Raw genomic sequence first — 22,189 nt, 5'->3', positions numbered from 1 at the left:
TAACATTTTAAAGTTTGGTTTCTTTCCCAAACTTATTTGATCAGAGAACCCTTTTTTCTTAGAACAACTTTTTTAAACACTCATTTCTGCTTTTGCTTCTACCAGGAAGAGATGGGAGGTTATTCTCATCTTGTTTGTTTGCTCTTTTGTTGGAATGCATATGGTACTGAGTGCCATAGTCAAAGTAAAAGAAAGTTACCTGGTAGTTTTGCCTTTGTGTGTGTGAGTATTCCTTTAACATCTAATATTAATGCCCTGAGAATTTAAATTGTCTCATTTGTAAAACTGGCAGTTTCACCAAATATAACTGTTTTCTGCATCCCAGAAGGGCAATTTTCTCAAAGTAAGGATTTGCAATGAGTATCATTATCTTCCAGAAGGGAATCTAATATATTCTTTTTCCTTGATTCTATGATGCATTTCCTCACGTTTTCACATTTCTGAAATTGAAATGCATATGCAGTTTGTGTATATTTAATGTGGTAGGTTTCTTTTTTCCAGAAAAAGCTGTTTTTAAGTCAATGTGCCTATCTTATATTCACCTGTATCTTAAGAAGTGAAGAAATGTGATATTTCTGTATCTTATGCTTTATTTAGTGGTAAGTTTCAAGTAAGACAAATGTCTAAAACTCTTGACATAGACTATAGATAGAGTCTATCCTGACATAGACTCAAAGTATCTTAAGGAAAAGACAATTTATTATAAATATAAGAAGGAAGTTAAACTAGAAAGCTACTTAGGATATGAGGCAATTCTGTGGACCAACACCAGTCTCTATATTTTCTCCATGGCCTGCATAATCTGTTTGTGCCTTTTGGGCCTGTTTCACTGCCCAATCTGTTTCACTGCCACTGGCCAGTCTTTTCTCTTTTTCCCAGTTTGAATTCAGAAAAGAACCATTATGCTAGGTTTAGCTAATTATAATCACAGCTGAGCATAGCTGATCTGAGCACAGCTGAACAACTCACACAGCGGACATCAGGCTGATTTTGTTCAGATACTGACCAGTGTTGCTGTCTGTTGGTGGTTGTCCTAGCACAAAGAAGGGCCTGACTCTACATCCCTGTAGGGAAGGGGACTGGGCTTGATAAGGATTCTCGTTAATATATTCAGGGAGACAAAAGTAGTCTTTACTGGTTAATCAAAAGGACAATTGCAAAAATGACTTAGTGAACTTCTTGACTGTTATAAACCTTTTATATGAAACTAGATAGCTGGGAAGGAGGATAAAAGGAAGTCGGTAGGCCTTTGGGAGGTAACTGGGCAACATTTAAGATTTTCTTTCACTTATAACCCATAAGTGTATTGTGTGAGTTCTACGGGCACCTCAGTGAAGCACAGGGAACAATAAAACTTTACCAGGAAAGTTATATAAATTATGAAATTTTAAAATGTAGTCTATATTTCATAAACTCAGCAGTTTGCAACATGTGTATTACACTTTGATATGCCAAACTTTTCTATAACAACTTAATCAATGGATATACTTTTGCCATTTTTTTTCCTCTGAAACTTCACCCTACAGTTGTTGAGATGTTCAGCTCTAACACAGACAAGTGTATTGATAGTTCTTTCTCACTCTTTTGAGTGATGAACACACAGTACTACTGTGGGCCTCTGGGCCCTAGAGAGGACTGTAACCTGCTATTGATCAGCTGACTGAAGATAAATGGCTTAACTGCTTGTATTGCAGATTACAACATTAACATGGTCAGTAAACCATGAATTGTTCAATAAGGCGTTTATCTTTTTTCATTTTACTTCTGCTCCTTTATCATTTTTATTATAAAAGACAAAATTACCCACACTAACCAGCAAGATCAGTTGAAAAGAGACCCAGTAGGGTACCATTATGGGTGCAAAGTTGCAGATAGCTGAGTTCTAATGGTTTAATGATATTTAGTATATGTTTCTGAACTGAAGAAAATATAGAGTTTTGATCTTTTTTTCTGTGTTTCTTTTACAGCTTCCTTTGGCCACATATTTACTAGAAGCAGTACTGGAGAAAATAAATGAAAAAAAGAAACTAGTTGAAGAATATTTTGCAATTATGAAAGATATTAGATGATATTATGATTGAGAACATTTTTTCAAACGTGAAAACTTTATGTGGTGTGATCGGAAAACATGCATTGCAGTCCTGATAACAGTATCTGCTCCAACTATCAATAGTCAGGGTCAATACCAAAATAAGCAGTCTGTGAAACCAATTAATTGCTGAACAAGTGAAACTAATTAAGTGCACAGCCATTTAGAAGGAAATAGTGTAGCATTTGATTGTTGAATACAAATATTGCCACAAATCAATGCAAACCTGAAAATGATATTCTTTCCAGTACATTAGAAGGAATTAGAACAAGCTTGGCATACACAAATTGGTCTGAATATCAAAAGAAAGAAGTGTGAACTGAGGATTTAATGTTCTGAGTTTTATAAAGAAACTACACTTTTTACGTAAACCTGCTATAAATGGCCTTAAATCACCTGATAAGCAACACATTTGTATTGTAAGCAAATATAAAGTAAAGCATTATCACTTAAGGATGAGCATTTAATGAAATAAATGGTGTGGTCCAATTGTACCTGTTCTCAGTCTACGGGATTATATAGGAGATATTGTATTTTCCTAGAACAGTTCAGCAAAAATAAAAACAATTTCTCCTTTGCTCCCTCTGTTTTTTTCTTAACTCACAGTATTTTCTGTGGTCATATAAATTAGCAAGGGCCACAAACCCAGTGTATTAGTTAGGCTACTCCTCACAGTGCGCTAATTAAATTAAATTCTTAACAGTGGGCAGCCATCCTTATTTAGATTCCCGAACATTCCCAAGCCATTTCCCATCTTTCTGTGTTGCTGCCACACCTGACTTTTTGGTTCTTCCAATTCACCAGACTTGTGCCCGCCTCCATCCTTTGCCCTTGCTGTTCTCTCTTTGTAGAATACTCTGTACTCTTTTCTCATGACTGGCTCCTGCGTATCATTCAGGTTTGCCTTACATATTTCCTCAAAGAAGCACTCCCTGGCCATCTTGCTATTAATTTCCTTTATAACACAAAAGCATCTTTTACCTCTTCACTTACTTATTTTCTTGTTATCCCCCCTCCCCTGCTTTAAAATATGGATCCCATGAGATTAAGGCAAGGGTTGGCAACTCATGACCCACAGGTCAAATCTGGCCTGCCACCTGTTTTTGTGATAGAATGATATTTACATTGTTAAATGTAAAAAAAATCAAAAAGAATTATATTTGGCAGCATGTGAAAGTTATATAAATTCAAGTTTTAGTGTCTATCAATGAAGTTTTACCGGAACACAGCTATGCTCATTCGTTTTAGTATTGTTTATGGCTGCCTTCACACTACAGTAGTTCAGGTGAGTACTCACACGGAGACCATATGTAGTGTGCTCACCACTTTGCAGGACTGCAAGTCACAGTGACACAGTTACAACTTGACAACATTTTGTGTCACAAACACTACGATACTGCAATTTTTTTAATACCAGTGCATACCCATCATGTAAAAATAAAAAGAGAAAAATGGCTGTCAAATGTCACACTTTTAAGCACAGTGAAGTGTGGATTTTTTTTTATTGAATTCAATGGCAAAGCATTATGTTTATTAAATGACACTCTACCTATGCTAAAAGAATGCAATATATACATTATCAGACTAAGTACTCATCACAATATTCCCAACTCATGGGAAAGCAACAGTAAGAAAAAGTTACAAAATTTAAAATGTAATGTCTCATCACAGCAGAATTTTGTGACAAAAAATAAAAATGAGATGGCATAGTATTACCCAGATACCAAAACCAAAGACAGTACAAAGAAATAGAGTGTGGTAGGCTAAATTTGTTACCTTATATGGCAAAAGGGACTTTGCAGTGTAATTAAATTAAGGATCTCAAGTGGAGAAATAATCCTGGATTATTTTTTTGGGCCCAATGCCTTCTAAGAAGGAGTCAAGAGGAGACATACAGAAAGCAGTGTTACTGCAGAAGCAGAGGGATGGAGAAATTTGAAGATGCTACCCCCATAGGTGTATGTATGGATGAGGACCATGAACCAAAGAACGTAGGCAGCTCCTGGAGACTGGAAGAGGCAAGGAAATTGATTGTATCCTAGAGCCTCCAGAAAGAAACAGATTTGTTGACACCTTGACTTTAGCCTAGTGAAACCAATTTTGCATACCCAGAACTGTAAGAGGTTAAATTTTTGCTGTTTTAAGCCACTAAGTTTGTGGTAATTCGTGGCTGCAGCAACAGAAAACTAATGCAAATTTGCTTCAATTCCATTTAGAATTTTTCTATGTTCATGAAGGATATTGGTCAGAAGATGCAAGATCTAGGCTGGTTCAGTATTCAAAAATCAGTCAATGCATGCCACCATTTTAACAGACTAAAGAAGAAATATTATGTGATCATAAAACTTTAGAAAAAACATTTGAAAAATTCAATACCCATGCATGAAAAAAAAAAAAACAGAAAACTAGGAAGTTCCTTAATTTGATAGGAACATCTACAAAAAGCCTACATCTAACATTATGCTTAATGATGGAAGATTGAACACTTCCCCTTAAGATCAGAAAGAAGACAAGGATGTCCACTCTCATCACCCTAATTCACCGTAATATTGAAAATTCTAGCCGGCACAGTAAGGAAAGAAAAGGAAATAAAAGGCATACAGATGGGAAAGGAAAAAGTAAAGCTATCTAAAAAAATAAGCCAACTCTCTCAGAATTAACAAGTGACTTCAACAAGGTCTCAAAATATTTAAGAGCAACATATAAAAATAGTTTATCTATACACTAGTAAGCTAGTAATAAATATGTGGAAACCAAAATTTAAAATACAATGCAATTTACAATTGCCAAAAAAAAAAAGTATACCTAGGTGTAAATCTAACAAAGTGTGTACAAGATTGTATATGGAAAACTACACTGATGAGAGAAATCAAAGAAGATTAAATGGGGAGGCATACTGAGAATATAAATTGGAAATTCAGCATAGCAAAGATGACAAAATTGTCTCCAAATCCATATACAGATTTAAGACAATTCCTATCAACATCACAGCAAGATATTTTGAAGATGGAGACAAGACTCTTCCAAAATTTATATGGAAAGGCAAAATTTTTTAAATGGGAGAAATCACTCTATCCAATTTCAAGATGCATTATATAGCTACACTAATCAAGAGTATGTGGTGTTGGTAGCGGGATAGACACACAGATCAATGAAACAGAGTAGATTACCAGAAACTATACCTATGCAAATATGCTCAACAGGTTTTAAACAAAGGTTCAAAAACAATTCAGTGGAGTCAGAATAACCTTTCAACAAATGATGCTGAAACAATTAGAAATCCCTAGGTTAAAAAAAAAACAAAACTTGACCTAAACTTCAGACACAAATGATCTCAAAATGAATCATACATTGAAATGTAAAATATAAAAGATAATGTAAGACAAAATCTTCGGGATCCAAGACAAGGTGAAAAGTTTCTATACATGACACCAAAAGCATAATGGACAAAAGAAAAATTGGCGAATATGACTTCATCAAAATTAAAAATTCTTGCTCTGGGAATAGACAAGCTACAGACTGGGAGAAAATATTTTCGAACTACAAATATCTGACAAAGGACTTCAATCTAGAGTAAAGAATTCTCAAAACTCAACAATAGGGAGACCTTCAAGTTGGCAGAAGAATAAGACGTGATCACCTTCCTCCCCACAAATACATCAAAAATACGTCTACATGTGCACCAACTCCTACAGAACACCTACTAAACGCTGGCAGAAGACCTCAGACTTCCCAAAAGGCAAGAAACTCCCCACGTACCTGGGTAGAGCAAAAGAAAAACCAGAGACAAAAGAATAGGGACTGGACCCGCACAACTGGGAGGGAGCTGTGAAGGAGGAAAAACTTCCAGACACTAGGAAGCCTCTTCAATGGTGGAGACGTGGGGGGGGGTGGGGTGTGGTTGGCGGGGAGGAACCTTCGGAGCCACAGAGGAGAGAGAGTGCAGCAATAGGGGTGCAGAGGGCAAATCAGAGAGATTCCCGCACAGAGGATCAGTGCCGACCAGCACTCACCAGCCCGAGAGGCTTGTCTGCTCACCTGCCGGGAAGGGTGGGAGCTGGGAGCTGAGGCTTGTGCTTCGGAGTTCAGACCCCAGGGAGAAGACTGGGGTTGGCTGCGTGAACACAGCCTGAAGGGGGCTAGTGCACCACAGCTAGCCAGGAGGGAGTCCGGGAAAATGTCTAGAACTGCCTAAGAGGCAAGAGACCATTGTTTCGGGGTGCACGAGGACAGGGGATTCAGAATACGGCCTAAACGAGCTTCAGAGACAGGTGCGAGCCGTGGCTATCAGCGCGGACACCAGAGATGGGCATGAGATGCTAAGGCTGCTGCTGCAGCCACCAAGAAACCTGTGTGCAAGCATGGGTCACTATCCACACCACCCCTTCCGGGAGCCTTTGCAACCCACCACTGCCAGGGTCCCGCTATCCAGGGAGAACTTCCCCGGGAGAACTTCCTCAGGAGAACACATGGCGCGCCTCAGGCTGTTGCAACGTCATGCTGGTCCCTGCCACCGCAGGCTTGCCCTGCATTCCATACCCCACTTCCCCCGACCTGAGTGAGCCAGAGCCTCAGAATCAGCTGCACCTTTAACCCCCTCCTGTCTGGGCAGGGAACAGATGCCCTCAGGTGACCTACATGCAGAGGCAGGGCCAAATCCAAAGCTGAACCCCCGGAGCTGTGTGAACAAAGAAGAGAAAGGGAAGTCTCTCCCAGCAGCCTCAGGAGCAGTGGATTAAATCTCCACAATCAACTTGATGTACCCTGCATCTCTGGAATATCTGAATAGACAATGAATCATCCCAAAATTGAGGTGGTGGACTTTGGGAGCAACAATATATATATATTTTTTCCTTTTCTCTTTTTGTGACTGTGTATGTGTATGCTACTTTGTGTGATTTTGTCTGCATAGCTTTGCTTTTACCATTTGACCTAGGGTTCTCTCTGTCCACTTTTTGTTTTATTTTTCAATTTTGTTAATTACTTTTAATTTTTTTTAATTTTTAATAATTATTTTTTACTTTTTATTTTAATAACTTTATTTTATTTTATTTTTTCAGAGTAATGATAGTAAAGATGATCCAAAATCTTGGAAATAGAATGGTGAAAATACAAGAAACGTTTAAACAGGACCTAGAAGAACTAAACAGCAAACAAACAATGATGAACAACACAATAAATGAAATTAAAAATTCTCTAGAAGGAATCAATAGCAGAATAACTGAGGCAGAAGAACGGATAAGTGACCTGGAAGATAAAATAGTAGAAATAACTACTGCAGAGCAGAATAAAGAAAAAAAATGAAAAGAATTGAGGACAGTCTCAGAGACCTCTGGGATAACATTAAACGTACCAACATTCGAATTATAGGGGTCCCAGAAAAAGAAGAGAAAAAGAAATTGGACTGAGAAAATATTTGAAGAGATTATAGTTGAAAACTTCCCTCATATGGGAAAAGAAATAGTCAATCAAGTCCAGGAAGTGCAGAGAGTTCCATATAGGATAAATCCAAGGAGAAACATGCCAAGACACATAATAATCAAACTATCAAAAATTAAATACAAAGAAAAAATATTGAAAGCAGCAAGGGAAAAGCAACAAATAACATACAAGGGAATCCCCATAAGGTTAACAGCTGATCTTTCAGCAGAAACTCTGCAAGCCAGAAGGGAGTGGCAGGACATATTTAAAGTGATGAAAGGGAAAAACCTACAACCAAGATTACTCTACCCAGCAAGGATCTCATTCAGATTTGACAGAGAAATTAAAAACTTTACAGACAAGCAAAAGATAAGAGAATTCAGCACCACCAAACCAGCTTTACAAGAAATGCTAAAGGAACTTCTCTAGGCAGGAAACACAAGAGAAGGAAAAGACCTACAATAACCCAAAACAATTAAGAAAATGGTAATAGGAACATACATATCGATAATTACCTTAAATGTAAATGGATTAAATGATCCAACCAAAAGACATAGACTGGCTGAATGGATACAAAAACAAGACCTGTATATATGCTGTCTACAAGAGACCCAATTCAGACCTAGGGACACATACAGACTGAAAGTGAGGAGATGGAAAATGATATTCCATGCAAATGGAAATCAAAAGAAAGCTGGAGTAGCAACTCTCATATCAGACAAAATAGACTTTAAAATGAAGACTATTACAAAGACAAAGAAGAACACTACAGAATGATCAAGGGATCAATCCAAACAGACAATATAACAATTGTAAATATGTATGCACCCAACATAGGAGCACCTCAGTACATAAGGCAAATGCTAACAGCCATAAAAGAGGAAATCGACAGTAACACAAACATAGTAGGGGACTTTAACACCTCACTTTCACCAATGGACAGATCATCCAAAATGAAAATAAATAAGGAAACACAAGCTTTAACTGATACATTAAACAAGATGGACTTAATTGATATTTATAGGACATTCCATCCAAAAACAACATAATACACTTTCTTCTCAAGTGCTCATGGAACATTCTCCAGGATAGATCATATCTTGGGTCACAAATCAAGCCTTGGGAAATTTACAAAAATTGAAACTGTATCAAGTATCTTTTCCAACCACAATGCTATGAGACTAGATTTCAATTAGAGGAAAAAAAATCTGTAAAAAATACAAACACATGGAGGGTAAACAATACACTACTTAATACCCAAGAAATGACTGAAGAAATCAAAGAGGAAATCAAAAAATACCTAGAAACAAAGGACAATGAAAACACGATGACCCAAAACCTATGAGATGCAGCAAAAGCAGTTATAAGAGGGAAGTTTATAGCAATATGATCCTACGTCAAGAAACAAGAAACATCTCAAATAAGCAACCTTACCTTACTTCTAAAGCAATTAGAGAAAGAAGAACAAAAAAACCCCAAAGTTCACAGAAGGAAAGAAATCATATAGATCACATAAGAAATAAATGAAAAAGAAGGAAACAATAGCAAAGATCAATAAAACTAAAAGCTGGTTCTTTGAAAAGATAAACAAAATTGATAAACCATTAGCCAGACTCATCAAGAAAAAAAGAGAGAAGACTCAAATCAACAGGATTAGAGATGAAAAAGGAGAAGTAACAACTGACCCTGCAGAAATACAACGAATCATGAGGGATTACTACAAGCAACTATATGCCATTAAAATGGACAACCTGGAAGAAATGGACACATTCTTAGAAAAGTACAACCTTCCGAGACTCAACCAAGAAGAAATAGAAAATATAAACAGACCAATGACAAGGGCTGAAATTGAGACTGTGATTAAAAATCTTCCAATAAACAGATGTCCAGGACCATATGGCTTCACAGTCAAATTCTAACAAACATTTAGAGAAGAGCTAACACCTATCCTTCTCAAACTCTTCCAAAATATATCAGAGGGAGGAACACTCCCAAACTCATTCTATGAGGCCACCATCACCCTGATACCAAAACCAGACAAAGATGTCACAAAGAAAGAAAACTACAGGCCAATATCACTGATGAACATAGATGCAAAAATCCTCAGCAAAATACTAGCACACAGAATCCAACAGCATATTAAAAGGATCATACATTATGATGAAGTGGGGTTTATCCCAGGAATGCAAGGATTCTTCAATATACGCAAATCAATCACTGTGATACACCATATTAACAAATTGAAGGATAAAAACAATATGATCATCTCAATAGATGCAGAAAAAGCTTTCAACAAAATTCAACACCCATTTATGATAAAAACTCTCCAGAAAGTAGGCATAGAGGGAACTTACCTAACATAATAAAGGCCATATATGACAAACCCACAGCCAACATCATTCTCACTGGTGAAAAACTGAAACCATTTCCACTAAGATCAGGAACAAGACAAGGTTGCCCACTCTCACCACTATTATTCAACATAGTTTGGAAGTTTTAGCCACAGCAATCAGAGAAGAAAAAGTAAAGAAAGGAATCTAAATCGGAAAAGAAGAAGTAAAGATGTCACTGTTTGCAGATGTTATGATACTGTACCTAGACAATCCTAAAGATGCTACCAGAAAACTACTAGAGCTAATCAATGAATTTGGTAAAGTAGCAGGATACAAAAATAATGCACAGAAATCTCTTGTATTGCTATACACTAATGATGAAAAATCTGAAAGAGAAATTAAGGAAACACTCCCATTTACCACTGCAACAGAAAGAATAAAATACCTAGGAATAAACCTACCTAAGGAGACAAAACACCTGTATGCAGAAAACTATAAGACACTGATGAAAGAAATTAAAGATGATACAAACAGATGGAGAGATATACCATGTTTTTGGATTGAAAGAATCAACATTGTTAAAAATGACTATACTACCCAAAGCAATATACAGATTCAATGCAATCCCTATCAAACTACCAATGGCATTTTTCACATAACTAGAACAAAAAATTCCACAATTTGTGTGGGAACACAAAAGACCCTGAAGAGCCAAAGCAATCTTGAGAAAGAAAAATGGAGCTGGAGGAATCAGCTCCCTGACTTCACACTACACTACAAAGCTACAGTAATCAAGACAACATGGTACTGGCACAAAAACAGAAATATAGATCAATGGAACAGGATAGAAAACCCAGAGATAAACCCACGCACATATGGTCACCTTATTTTTGATAAAGGAGGCAAGAATATACAATGGAGAAAAGACAGCCTCTTCAATAAGTGGTGGTGGGAAAACTGGACAGCTACCTGTAAGAGAATGAAGTTTGAACACTTCCTAACCACCATACACACACATAAACTCAAAATGATTAAAGACCTAAATGTAAGGCCAGACACTAGAAAACTCTTAGAGGAAAACATAGGCAGAACACTCTATGACATAAATCACAGCAAGATCCTTTTTGACCCACCTCCTAGAGAAATGGAAATAAAAACAAAAATAAACAAATGGGACCTAATGAAACTTAAAAGCTTTTGCACAGCAAAGGAAACCATAAACAAAATGAAAAGACAACCCTCAGAATGGGAAAAAATATATGCAAATGAAGCAACTGACAAAGGATTCATCTCCAAAAGTTACAAGCAATTCATGCAGCTCAATATCAAAAAAACAAACAACCCAATCCCAAAATGGGCAGAAGACCTAAATAGACATTTCTCCAAAGAAGATATACAGATTGCCAACAAACACATGAAAGAATGCTCAACATCACTTAGAGAAATGCAATTCAAAACTACAATGAGGTGTCACCTCACACCGGTCACAATGGCCATCATCAAAAAATCTATAAACAATAAATGCTGGAGGGGGTGTGGAGAAAAGGGAAACCTCTTGCACTGTTGGTGGGAATGTAAATTGATACAGCCACTATGGAGAACAGTATGGAGGTTCCTTACGAAACTAATAATAGAACTACCATACGATCCAGCAACCCCACTACTGGGCATATACCCTGAGAAAACCATAATTCAAAAAGAGTCATGTACCACAATGTTCATTGCAGCTCTATTTACAGTAGCCAGGACATGGAAGCAACCTAAGTGTCCATCGACAGATGAATGGATAAAGAAGAAGTGGCACATATATACAATGAAATATTACTCAGCCATAAAAAGAAACGAAATTGAGTTATTTGCAGTGAGGTGGATGGACCTAGAGTCTGTCATACAGAGTGGAGTAAGTCAGAAAGAGAAAAACAAATACAGTATGCTAACACATATATATGGAATCTAAAAAAAAAAAAATGTTATGTAGAACCTAGGGGCAGGACAGGAATAAAGACACAGATGTAGGGAATGAACTTGAGGACGGGGGAGTGGGAAGGGTAAGCTGCGATGAAGTGAGTGACATGGACTTACATATACTACTATTTGTAAAATAGATAGCTAGTGGGAAGCACCTGCATAGCACAGGGAGATCAGCTCAGTGCTTTGTGACTGCCTAGAGGGGCGGGATAGGGAGGGTGGGAAGGAGATGCAAGAGGGAGGATATATGGGGATATTTGTATATGTATAGCTGGTTCACTTTGTTATAGAGCAGAAACTAACACACCATTGTAAAGCAATTATACTGCAGTAAAGATTAAAAAAAAATCAACAATAACACAACAACAACAAAGCAATCTTCTGTGAGTGACATTCATATCCTGGGAAATTACAAAATAAGCCTAGCAGCCATGGCTGCTATAAGCAAAAGTTGTCATGATTACGTGTTTTTCAGAATATGGGACAGAGGAAGGGGTAAGTTTTATTCTTTAACACTGGCCCTTAATTTCCTGTTAACAGTTTTGCCTAAAGTAATTGCTTCTCAAAATTATGCAGGATTCTACCAGGTGGAACAACTTCATTTAGATGGTCCAAAGTGAAAACAGCTTTAAGAAATCAATAGCCACATGAGAAAGCCTCTGAGTATCCTCATAACTTAAAACCAAGCAGAAAGGATGAGTACTAGAAAACATTTTGAAAGAGCCCTTTTCTATCTATGTTCAGAAGGGTTCATGAAATAAATGGGCGCAGGAGTTGCTGTTTTTAATTCCCACATTTCTGTGCAGATAACTGCATTTGGTATTAACACAAAATTTATATGAGTGACTTAATGTAACATAACAGAATAAAAATGAGTTTTTTCTTGCCTATCAGACAAGGTTTCATCAAACAGATGATTGTTTAAAAAAAAAACCTCTTGGCTTACCTTTTAATTTTTTAAAATACAAATACGTATTTGATTTTTTTCCTACTCACTATGGAATGGTGAGCACTGCAAAGATTTCCTCTCCACAGTCCAGTCCTCAATTTCCTTCTTTTCTCTTAAGCACACATGGTCCACAAAACCAGTCTTGACATCAACCCCTTCCAACAATTTCTGCCATTCTGTTTTCCTTCCTCCTAGGATATCATCATTGAGAATAAGTGAGAAGAAGGTGGTGCCCTCCTGCTTCCTTGTACTCACGGTTTACAGGAGAGAGAATGTCATTCTCTGTTAATGCTAACCCTAGCACAAGGAACCCAGAGCCGTTAGTAGAGGGGTATTGGAGACTTCCCTTGGCTTGTGCCCCACCCCTCTCCAGAAGCTGGAAAAATATACCATTTACCTACCTGAACCTACTTAAAGCACTCTGTGTATTTGGGGATGAGATTTAATAAAAGAGAATAAACGTAAAAAATATAAATGAAGTTTGCATTTTCCTACAATGTCTTCTCAGGTCACTACTATTCAAACTGAGGGTGCAAAACATCTTCCTGTTGTCTTGACATGTTTCTTTGGCTTAGGACCTAGTTTTTTTTCTGGAAATTAATCTCCACTGTATGCTCCCTATTTTAGACACTGGTCCACCATATGATGCAGTTTTTCCCATAACCAGGATTCACAGGACCAGGAATCAAGGGGTGGAAATGGGAGTGGTACCACTCATCATTACTCCTACTGACTCACTAGCAAAATTTTTGCTTCCTATCCCTGTGACCCTATACTTTGCTGTCCTGGAGTTCTTAGCATCAAAGGAAGTAATGCTTCCACCAGGAGACACAACAATAATTCTATTGAACTGGAAATTAAGACTCCCACCTAGCCACTTTGGGCTCTGCATGCCTTTGAATCAATAAGCCAGGAAAGCAGTTGCTGTACTCATTTGGGTAATCGATTCTGACTACCAAGGGGAAATCGGACTACGACTTCACAGTGGGTTTATGGAAGAGTATCCCTTCCCAGGGATATGCCCCAGGAGATCCCTTAGGGCATCCCTTATTTACTAAGCTCTGTGATTAAAATTGATGGAAAGTCAATGGAAAAATCCAACCCAGGCAGCAGTACTAATGGCCCAGACCCTTCTGGAATGAAGGTTTGGGTCATCTTACAAGGTAGAGAACTATAACCATCTGAGATATTTGCTGAGGGCAAAAGGAATACAGAATGGGTAGTGGAAGAAGGTAATTATGAATACCAGCTATGACCATGTGACTATTTACAGAAGCAAGAACTATAATTATCATGAGTACTTCCTCCTTACTTTGTTATGAATGTATATGTGTGTGTATATAAAGTTGACAAGGAGTGGACTTATGATAGTTAATTTTATATGTAAAGTTGCCTGGTCCACAGTGCTAGACATGTGGTCAAATATTCTGGATTTTTCTATGAAGGTCGTCTTGGATGAAATTAACATTTAAATCAGTGGACTTTGCACAAAGCAGATTGCCCTCCATGATGCGGGTGGGCTTCATTAATAAGTTAAAGACTTAAATATAACAAAAGACTGACTTTCCCCAAGCAAAGGAGAATTTTGCCAGCAGACAGCCTTTGGATTTGAATTGCAATACTGGCTTTTCCTGGTTCCAGCCTGCCAGCCCACCTTGCAGATTTTAAACTTGCCATTCTCCATAACTGCATGAGTCAATTCCTCAAAACAAATTACATATATATATACACATTCATATATATATACATATATATATACATATATATATGTGTGTGTGTGTATATATATATATATATATATATATATATATATATATATATATATATATATATATATATATATATATATAATCTCCTATGTCCTATTGGTTCTGTTGTCTGGAGAAGGCTGGCTAATATAACCAGGTCAGGTTTGGGCTATTTCATATAAAGTTACTACAAACATCCATGTATAGGTTTTTGTATGAACAAAGCTTTCATTTCTATAGAATAAATACCCATAAATGTGATGGCTGGGCAATGCAGTTGTAACAGGGAAGAGCTAAATAGGACTCCATGTTCGATCTGTTTCTTTGACTTTAACCTTTGCTTTTCATTGCTTTTGGGAACCCTGTCCCTCTGCCTGAATGTTAAACTAAAGTGCCTTTGTTCAGCTCACAGGGAGACAATCTGACCCTGCCCACCTGTGGATGGCTGCAGAAAAGAAGAAATTAACACATCCCCTCCCTGAGGCTGGCCATTCCAGGAGATGTTTTGCAAGACTGATGACCCTTTTTACTTTACTTCCTCACCGCCTCTCCCTCTCTGATTCTGTTAAAGAAACTGGCATCCAGACCCCCATAAGATGGTTCTTCAGAGACGCTAGTCTGCCATCTTCTCGGTCTGCCGGCTTTCCGAATAAAGTCGTATTCCTTGCCTCAGCACCTCGTCTCCGATTCATTGGCCTGTTGTATGGCAAGCAGAGCGAGCTTGGACTCAGTAACACAGTAAGTGTGTTTAACTTGGTTAAAAAAAACCCTGCAAAAATGGTTTCTAAAGTGGCTAATACCGTTTTACAGTCTCACCAACAAAGTCAGAGATCAAGTTGGTCTGTATCTTCTTCAGGACTTGGTATTGTTGGTATTTTTTATCTTAGCCATTCTAATAGGCATGTAGTGGTAATATTTTTAAGTTCTATTCTCTCCCTGATCACATTTAAATTATCATATTTTTTGTTTTTTCTGTCTCCAAAATCTGCACCTGTGGTCTTTTCAGAAAGCATGGGCTGATGGGAACAGGGTGATTGGGGTTTGATGGGGCACATAACTCTTTTCCAGACGAATTATCTGAAAAAGCAAATCCTAGTAATCACAATTTTATAAGGAATTTCTGAAACACAGGTCTATTTATTGCTTCATAAAAAATTACCCTAAAACTTAGTGGCTAAAAGCAACAATATTTATTGGTGCCAGTTTCTGTGTGTTAGGAGTTTGAGCACAGCTTAACTGGGTTCTCTTGACAGTGGGTCTCTGAGAAGACTGCAGTCACATGAAGGCTTGACTCAGAAGGATGAGAAGCTCACTCGGGTAGCTGGTAGGATTCAGTTCTTTGCAGGATGTTGAACTGATGGCTTCAGTTCCTTGCTCGCTATTGGCTAGAGGCTGCCCTTAGTTCCTTGCCATGTGGGTCTCTGCAGTATGGCAACCTCCTTCAGCTCACACACACACACACACACAGAGGGGATTACACAAGAACATAACAGGCCATGGAGCTCATTAGGAAGCATTTCAGGACCTGCCTACCACAGCAGGTGTTTAGGTTTGACAATCTGGATGAAGCAGAGGCTGCTGGAGAATTTGCCTTTGGAGCCTTCTTTCAAGGTAAGCATAGATTTTACTTAGAATAATTATTTATTTGTGGTGGTTTGGGGAAAAAGACAGATGGAGCTTATGGGCTACAACATTGCACATACCTCTTGGCATTACCACTGCAAGATATAAGCAAGAGGAGCCAAGAGCGGGGGCCATCACTTAGATGCTTAACAGATGAATTTAAGGAAATCGTTAATTCTCACCACTACACGTGAGATCAAGAGGCTGGGACAGCATAATTCGTCTTCCACAGCAAAGAAAATAAAACCATTATCAGAAATTCACAAATTTAGAAGGCCAAGTGAGTCCAGTCTATGGCCCTTTCTCAGATTTGAACTGTAGAAATATTGTTGGCAGGTGGAAGCAGGCAGTAAAGGATTAGAGACAAGGCTTGTGCTCTGCAAATCTATCACACAAATGGCCTTGAGAAGCCTCCTAAAGAATTAAACTAGAAGTTAAGGAATAGTTTTCAAAACATGTATTTGTACGGTATATTCATATTACTAAAAGGAAACACCAGAATCTGATAATATTAGTTATGGCCAGAGAGGAGTAGGGGGTCTGTACTGGGAGATAGACTTGCTTGTTTCAGTATAGCCGTTTATACTGTTTCAGTATGATCCCATGGACATGTATTTCTCTTTCAGTTTAAAAAGAGTCTTTAAAAAGTCTTTTAAATCATCTTGCAAGCAAAGATAAAGAAAATGGAAATGGAAAATTATCTATAAAGTAGTAAAAATGAGAATACTCTTTATCAAAAAAATTATGAGGGATAGTAAATCTGTATTCAAAAGAAAATAACTCAAAGTGTTTTATTTCAAATGGACTGAAAATAAACTAAACATGCTACTGAACAAATAGAAAACAAAAGCAATAAACCCAAAGAGAATAGGAGGAAAGAATTCACAAAATTAATGAAAGAAAAACGACTAAAAAAGAGATAAAAACAAAGTTGATGCTTAAATTTAATTAATTAACCCTGGGAAACCTAATTAAGGGCAAAACCCTAGTTAAGGGCAAAACCTAACGAAAACATGCAACATTACGAATTGGAAAAGAGAGAAAGACATTTTAAAAATTGTAAAAGAATATGTAAACTATACGGCAATCTTAAGGAAAAGTATGATTTTCTAGCAAAATGTAAATAACCCAGGTTCACTTAAGAAGTAATAGAAAGTTGAATAAACAATTACATGTAAGGGAAATTAGAAACATAGCTCATTTAGAAAGGCACCAGGACCAGAGATTTTTATCACTGACAACTATCTAGCCTCAAAGAACAGATGGTTCCCATTATTTTAACTATTCACAGAAAAAGATAAGGAGATCCCACAGGTCATATTTATGAAGCCAGGGCAGGCTAAATAATAAAACCAGATAAATATAACTAAAAAGAGAACTCTAGATCAATATTATTTACAAGTAGGAATATAAATATTGTAAGTGAAAATAGAAATTCTAATTATTCAAATCACAGCATATATGGCCAAAGAGATTTTATTCCAAATATAATGATTAGGAAATAATCGATATAATTCATTACACTGACAGAATAAAGCAGAAAAATATCTGATGTGGCACATGATAACATTTAACAGCTTTTATATAGTAATATGTACTGACAAATGATAAGAAAACTAGGAACTGAGAAAGGCCAATAGACATTTAAAAATACTGAATCTCAAGTGGAAATAAAAAATAATTTTTACCTCTCAAAGTGGAAAAAAGAAATTTGGTGAGAGTGTATGGAAGTGAGCACTCTCGTATATTGCTGGTAGGAAGGTGAAGTTTTAAATTTTTGCAAGGTAATTTAATGCATCTGCTAAAAACTGGCCAGAAATGGCCCTATCTGGAATCTTCTCTATACAGTAAAAGCACAAATAAACAGGAATAAATATAGACAAATATGTTGTAGAGACAAAAAAGCAATAAAAAATCTCACTGTCCATCAGTAGATAAATGGTTGAATTAACTGTGGAACATCCCTATCTATGGTTAGCTATTAAACAGAATGTATTAAACCTACATCCATTTTATCTGGAGTGACAATTTGTATATATCAATACTATACGAGGTATAATTCACCTATAATAAAAATTAATGTATACAATTCAGTGGTTTTTAGTATATTCTCAAGTTTGGGCAACCATCACCACTATCCATTTCCAGCATATTTTCAACACTCCAAAAGGAAACCCTGCACCCATTAGCAGTCAAAAGTGCTAGAAAACCAACACTCTCAGGAGCAACCCTTAACCAATGACTGCTGGAAGTTGGTATATAAACAGTCCCTTCCGTGGCAAACTCTAAGGCACACATTTACACAATTTTCCGGAGTTCCCCTTCAGGATTAAGCTCTAGTTATTCACAGTTATACCTCTTGTGATAATGTACCCATTATTGTCCACATTCTTTCCTTTTCTCCTACTACTGATTCCTGGTATCATCTCCTGAGTAAACTCATTGCATTCAAATCTTTGTCTTGAGGTCGGCTTCCGCAAGAACCCAACTAAGAGCATCAGAAATGGTCTTAGGAAGCAGGTTCTCAGAATGGGGTTTTGGAATTGTGTCGTTCATTGTCCAGATGACAGCAGAGACCCTATTATTAATGGTAATTTGGGATGATAATCCCCACATGCTGTAGTATCAATTATTAAGTCTCTTACCTGTGGTCAACTGGGAGGGGATACAGGTGGGAAAAAATGCACTTGTATAGGATGGCTGGTATTTGAAAGATATGGGGGCAGTAATAATTGTAAAGACTCTGAAATTGGGTGGCTACTGTTAGGGACTACTGACAAATTGAAGGAAGAAAATTCTAGCCTCAGGTCAGTCAGTTATCAACTTGAGGCATAGTGTAGAAATAAGAAAACTTATTTGGCAGTGTTTAGAGAGATTTCATCTCCTGCAAACATTGGGACTGAAAATTAGCTCCAGGATCTGTTTGTAACAATTGTAAATTTACCTAAATAAATAAATAAATAAATAAAGTGTGTGTGTGTGTGTGTGTGTGTGTGTGTGTGTGAATGCACAGCTCTAGCAAGTCTAATTGTGTTTACTCTGATGTCCTCAGCAATTCTACTCATGGTCATGGTGCTGAAAGAGAAGGAGTGGGATGCTGAGAACAAGGCTGGGGACGTACATCAGAGTAAATGCAACTGAAAATTTTTTTAAATTTATTTTTATGGAGATATAATCGACACATAACTTCATGTAAGTTTAAAGTGTACAATGTGTTGATTAGATACATTTATATATTACAGTGTGATTATGAACATAGCATCAGCTAACACATCTATCACATCACATAATTATCATTCCTCTTTTTGGGGGGGTGAGAATAAGTAAGATCTGGTCTCTTAGCAACTTTGAAGTTTGCAATACAGTCTTGTTATCTATAATCACTAATGTGTGCATTAGATCTCCAGGACTTATTTATCTACTAGTTCCAAGTTTGTACCCTTAAACAACATCTCCCCAGTTCCACCAAAACTGCCCTCCAGTCGCTGGGGACCACCATTCTACTCTTTGTTTTTATGAGTTCAACTTCTTTTAGATTCCACACGTGAGTGATACCATCCAGTACTTGTTTTTCTCTGTCTGACTTATCTCACTTAGCATAATGTCCTCAAGTCCCGTCCATGTTTTCACAAATGGCAAGATTTCCTTCTTTCTCATGGCTGAATAATATTCCTGTGTGTGTGTTTGTATTCTTTATCTATTCATTCCTTAATGGGCATTTGGGTTGTTTCCATATCCTGGCTATTGTGAATAATGCTGGCATAAACATGGGAGTGCAGGTATCTCTTTGAGATCCTGTTTTCATTTCGTTTGGACATATACCCAGAAATGGGACTGCTAGATCATATGGATGTTCTAAATTGAAATATAGTTAATTTACAATGTTCTGTTAGTTTCAAGTGTACAGCAAAGTGATTCAGTTATACATATAAATATTTCTTTTCTGGATTCTTTTCCATTATAGGTTATTACAAGATATTGAGTATAGTTCTCTGTGCTATACAGTAGCTCCTTGTTGTTTATCTATTTTATATATAGGAATGTGTATATGTTCATCCCAAACTCGTAGTTTATCTCTCCCCTACCCCCGACTTGCTATTCCTTTGGTAACCAAGAGTTTGTTTTCTATGTCTTGTGAGTCTATTTCTATTTTGTAAATATGTTCATTTGTATCATTTTTTTAGATTCCACATGTAAGTGATATCATAGGATATTTGTCTTTCTGTCTGACTTATTTCACTTAATATGATAATCTCTAGGTAATCTCTAGGTCCATCCATGTTGCTGCAAATGGCATTACTTCATTTTTTATGGCTGAGTAATATGCCATTATATATATATATATATATCATATCTTCTTTAATCCATTCATCTGTCAATGGACATTTAGGTTGCTTCCATGTTTTGGCTATTGTAAATAGTGCTGCTATGAACATTAGGGTGCATATACCTTTTCAAATCAGATATATGCCCAGGAGTGGGATTGCTGGATCATATGGTAACTCTATTTTCAGTTTCTTAGGGAACCTCCACACTGTTCTCCATAGTGGCTGCGCCAACTTACATTCCCACCAACAGTGTAGGAGGGTTCCCTTTTCTCCACACCCTCTCCAGTATTTATTATTTGCAGACTTTTTTGATGATGGCCATTCTGACTGATGTGAGGTAATACCTCATTGTAGTTTTGTTTTGTTTTGTTTTGTTTTTGTTGTTGTTATTTTGTTTGTTTTATTTTAACATCTTTATTGGAGTATAATTGCTTTACAATGGTGTGTTAGTTTCTGCTTTATAACAAAGAATCAGCTATACATATACATATATCCCCATATCTCTTCCCTCTTGCATCTCCCTCCCTCCCACCCTCCCTATCCCACCCCTCTAGGTGGTCACAAAGTACAGAGCTGATCTCCCTGTGCTATGTGGCTGCTTCCCACTAGCTATCTATTTTATATTTGGTAGTGTATATATGTCCATGCCACTCCCTCACTTTGTCCGAGCTTGCCCTTCCCCCTCCCCGTGTCCTCAAGTCCATTCTCTAGTAGGTCTGCGTCTTTATTCCTGTCCTGCCCCTAGGTTCTTCGTCACCATTTTTTTTTTAGATTCCATATATATGTGTTAGCGTACAGTATTTGTTTTTCTCTTTCTGACTTACTTCACTCTGTATGACAGACTCTAGGTCCATCCACCTCACTACAAATAACTCAATTTCGTTTCTTTTTATGGCTAATACTCCATTGTGTATATTTGCCACATCTTCTCTATCCATTCATCTGTCGATGGACACTTAGGTTGTTTCCATGTCCTGGCTATTGTATATAGAGCTGCAATGAACATTGTGGTACGTGACTCTTTATGAATTATGGTTTTCTCAGGGTATATGCCCAGTAGTGGGATTGCTGGGTTGTATGGTAGTTCGATTTTTAGTTTTTTAAGGAACCTCCATACTGTTCTCCATAGTGGCTGTATCAATTTACATTCCCACCAACAGTGCAAGAGGGTTCCCTTTTCTCCACGCCCTCTCCAGCATTTATTGTTTGTAGATTTTTTGATGGTGTCCATTCTGACTGGTGTGAGATGATATCTCATTGTAGTTTTGATTTGCATTTCTCTAAAAATTAGTGATATTGAGCATCTTTTCATGTGCCTGTTGGCCATCTGTATGTCTTCTTTGGAGAAATGTCTGTTTAGGTCTTCTGTCCATTTTTTGATTGGGTTGTTTGTTTTTTTGATATTGAGCTGTATGAGCTGTTTGTATATTTTGGAAATTAATCCCTTGTTGGTAGCATCGTTTGCAAATATTTTCTCCCAGTCCGTAGGTTGGCTTTTCATTTTGTTTATCATTTCCTTTGCTTTGCAAAAGATTTTAAGTTTAATTAGATACCATTTGTTTATTTTTGTTTTTATTTCCTTTACTCTAGGAGACAAATCCAAAAAAATAATTCTGCGATGTATGTCAAAGAGTGTTCTGGCTACATTTTCCTCTAGGAGTTTTATAGTATCTGGTCTTACATTTAGGTCTTTAATCCATTTTGAGTTTATTTTTGTATATACTGTTAGA

At 37.1% G+C, this 22,189-nt stretch overlaps 1 protein-coding gene across 2 annotated transcripts in view; it reads left to right on the top strand.

The window, feature by feature from the left end:
- The window catches only part of CNTLN (centlein), a 354,675-nt gene extending 347,466 nt beyond the window's left edge, over nucleotides 1-7,209 (top strand). Inside the window, exon 26 of one of the 2 annotated variants that reach the window (XM_059924674.1) lies at nucleotides 7,150-7,209. In XM_059924674.1, the coding sequence (XP_059780657.1) occupies nucleotides 7,150-7,188 (39 nt within the window). In that variant the 3' untranslated portion in view covers nucleotides 7,189-7,209. Of the gene's footprint in view, nucleotides 1-1,967; nucleotides 2,637-7,149 lie in introns of those variants that run through there. The other variant, XM_059924673.1, reaches the window with a different exon arrangement.
- The last annotated feature ends 14,980 nt before the right edge of the window (nucleotides 7,210-22,189 follow it).

This window comes from Balaenoptera ricei, chromosome 6 (genome assembly GCF_028023285.1).
Source record: "Balaenoptera ricei isolate mBalRic1 chromosome 6, mBalRic1.hap2, whole genome shotgun sequence".
Classification (NCBI taxonomy): Eukaryota; Metazoa; Chordata; class Mammalia; order Artiodactyla; family Balaenopteridae; genus Balaenoptera; species Balaenoptera ricei.
Note: the sequence above shows the minus strand (reverse complement) of the source record. Positions and strands in the feature narration are given on the sequence as shown.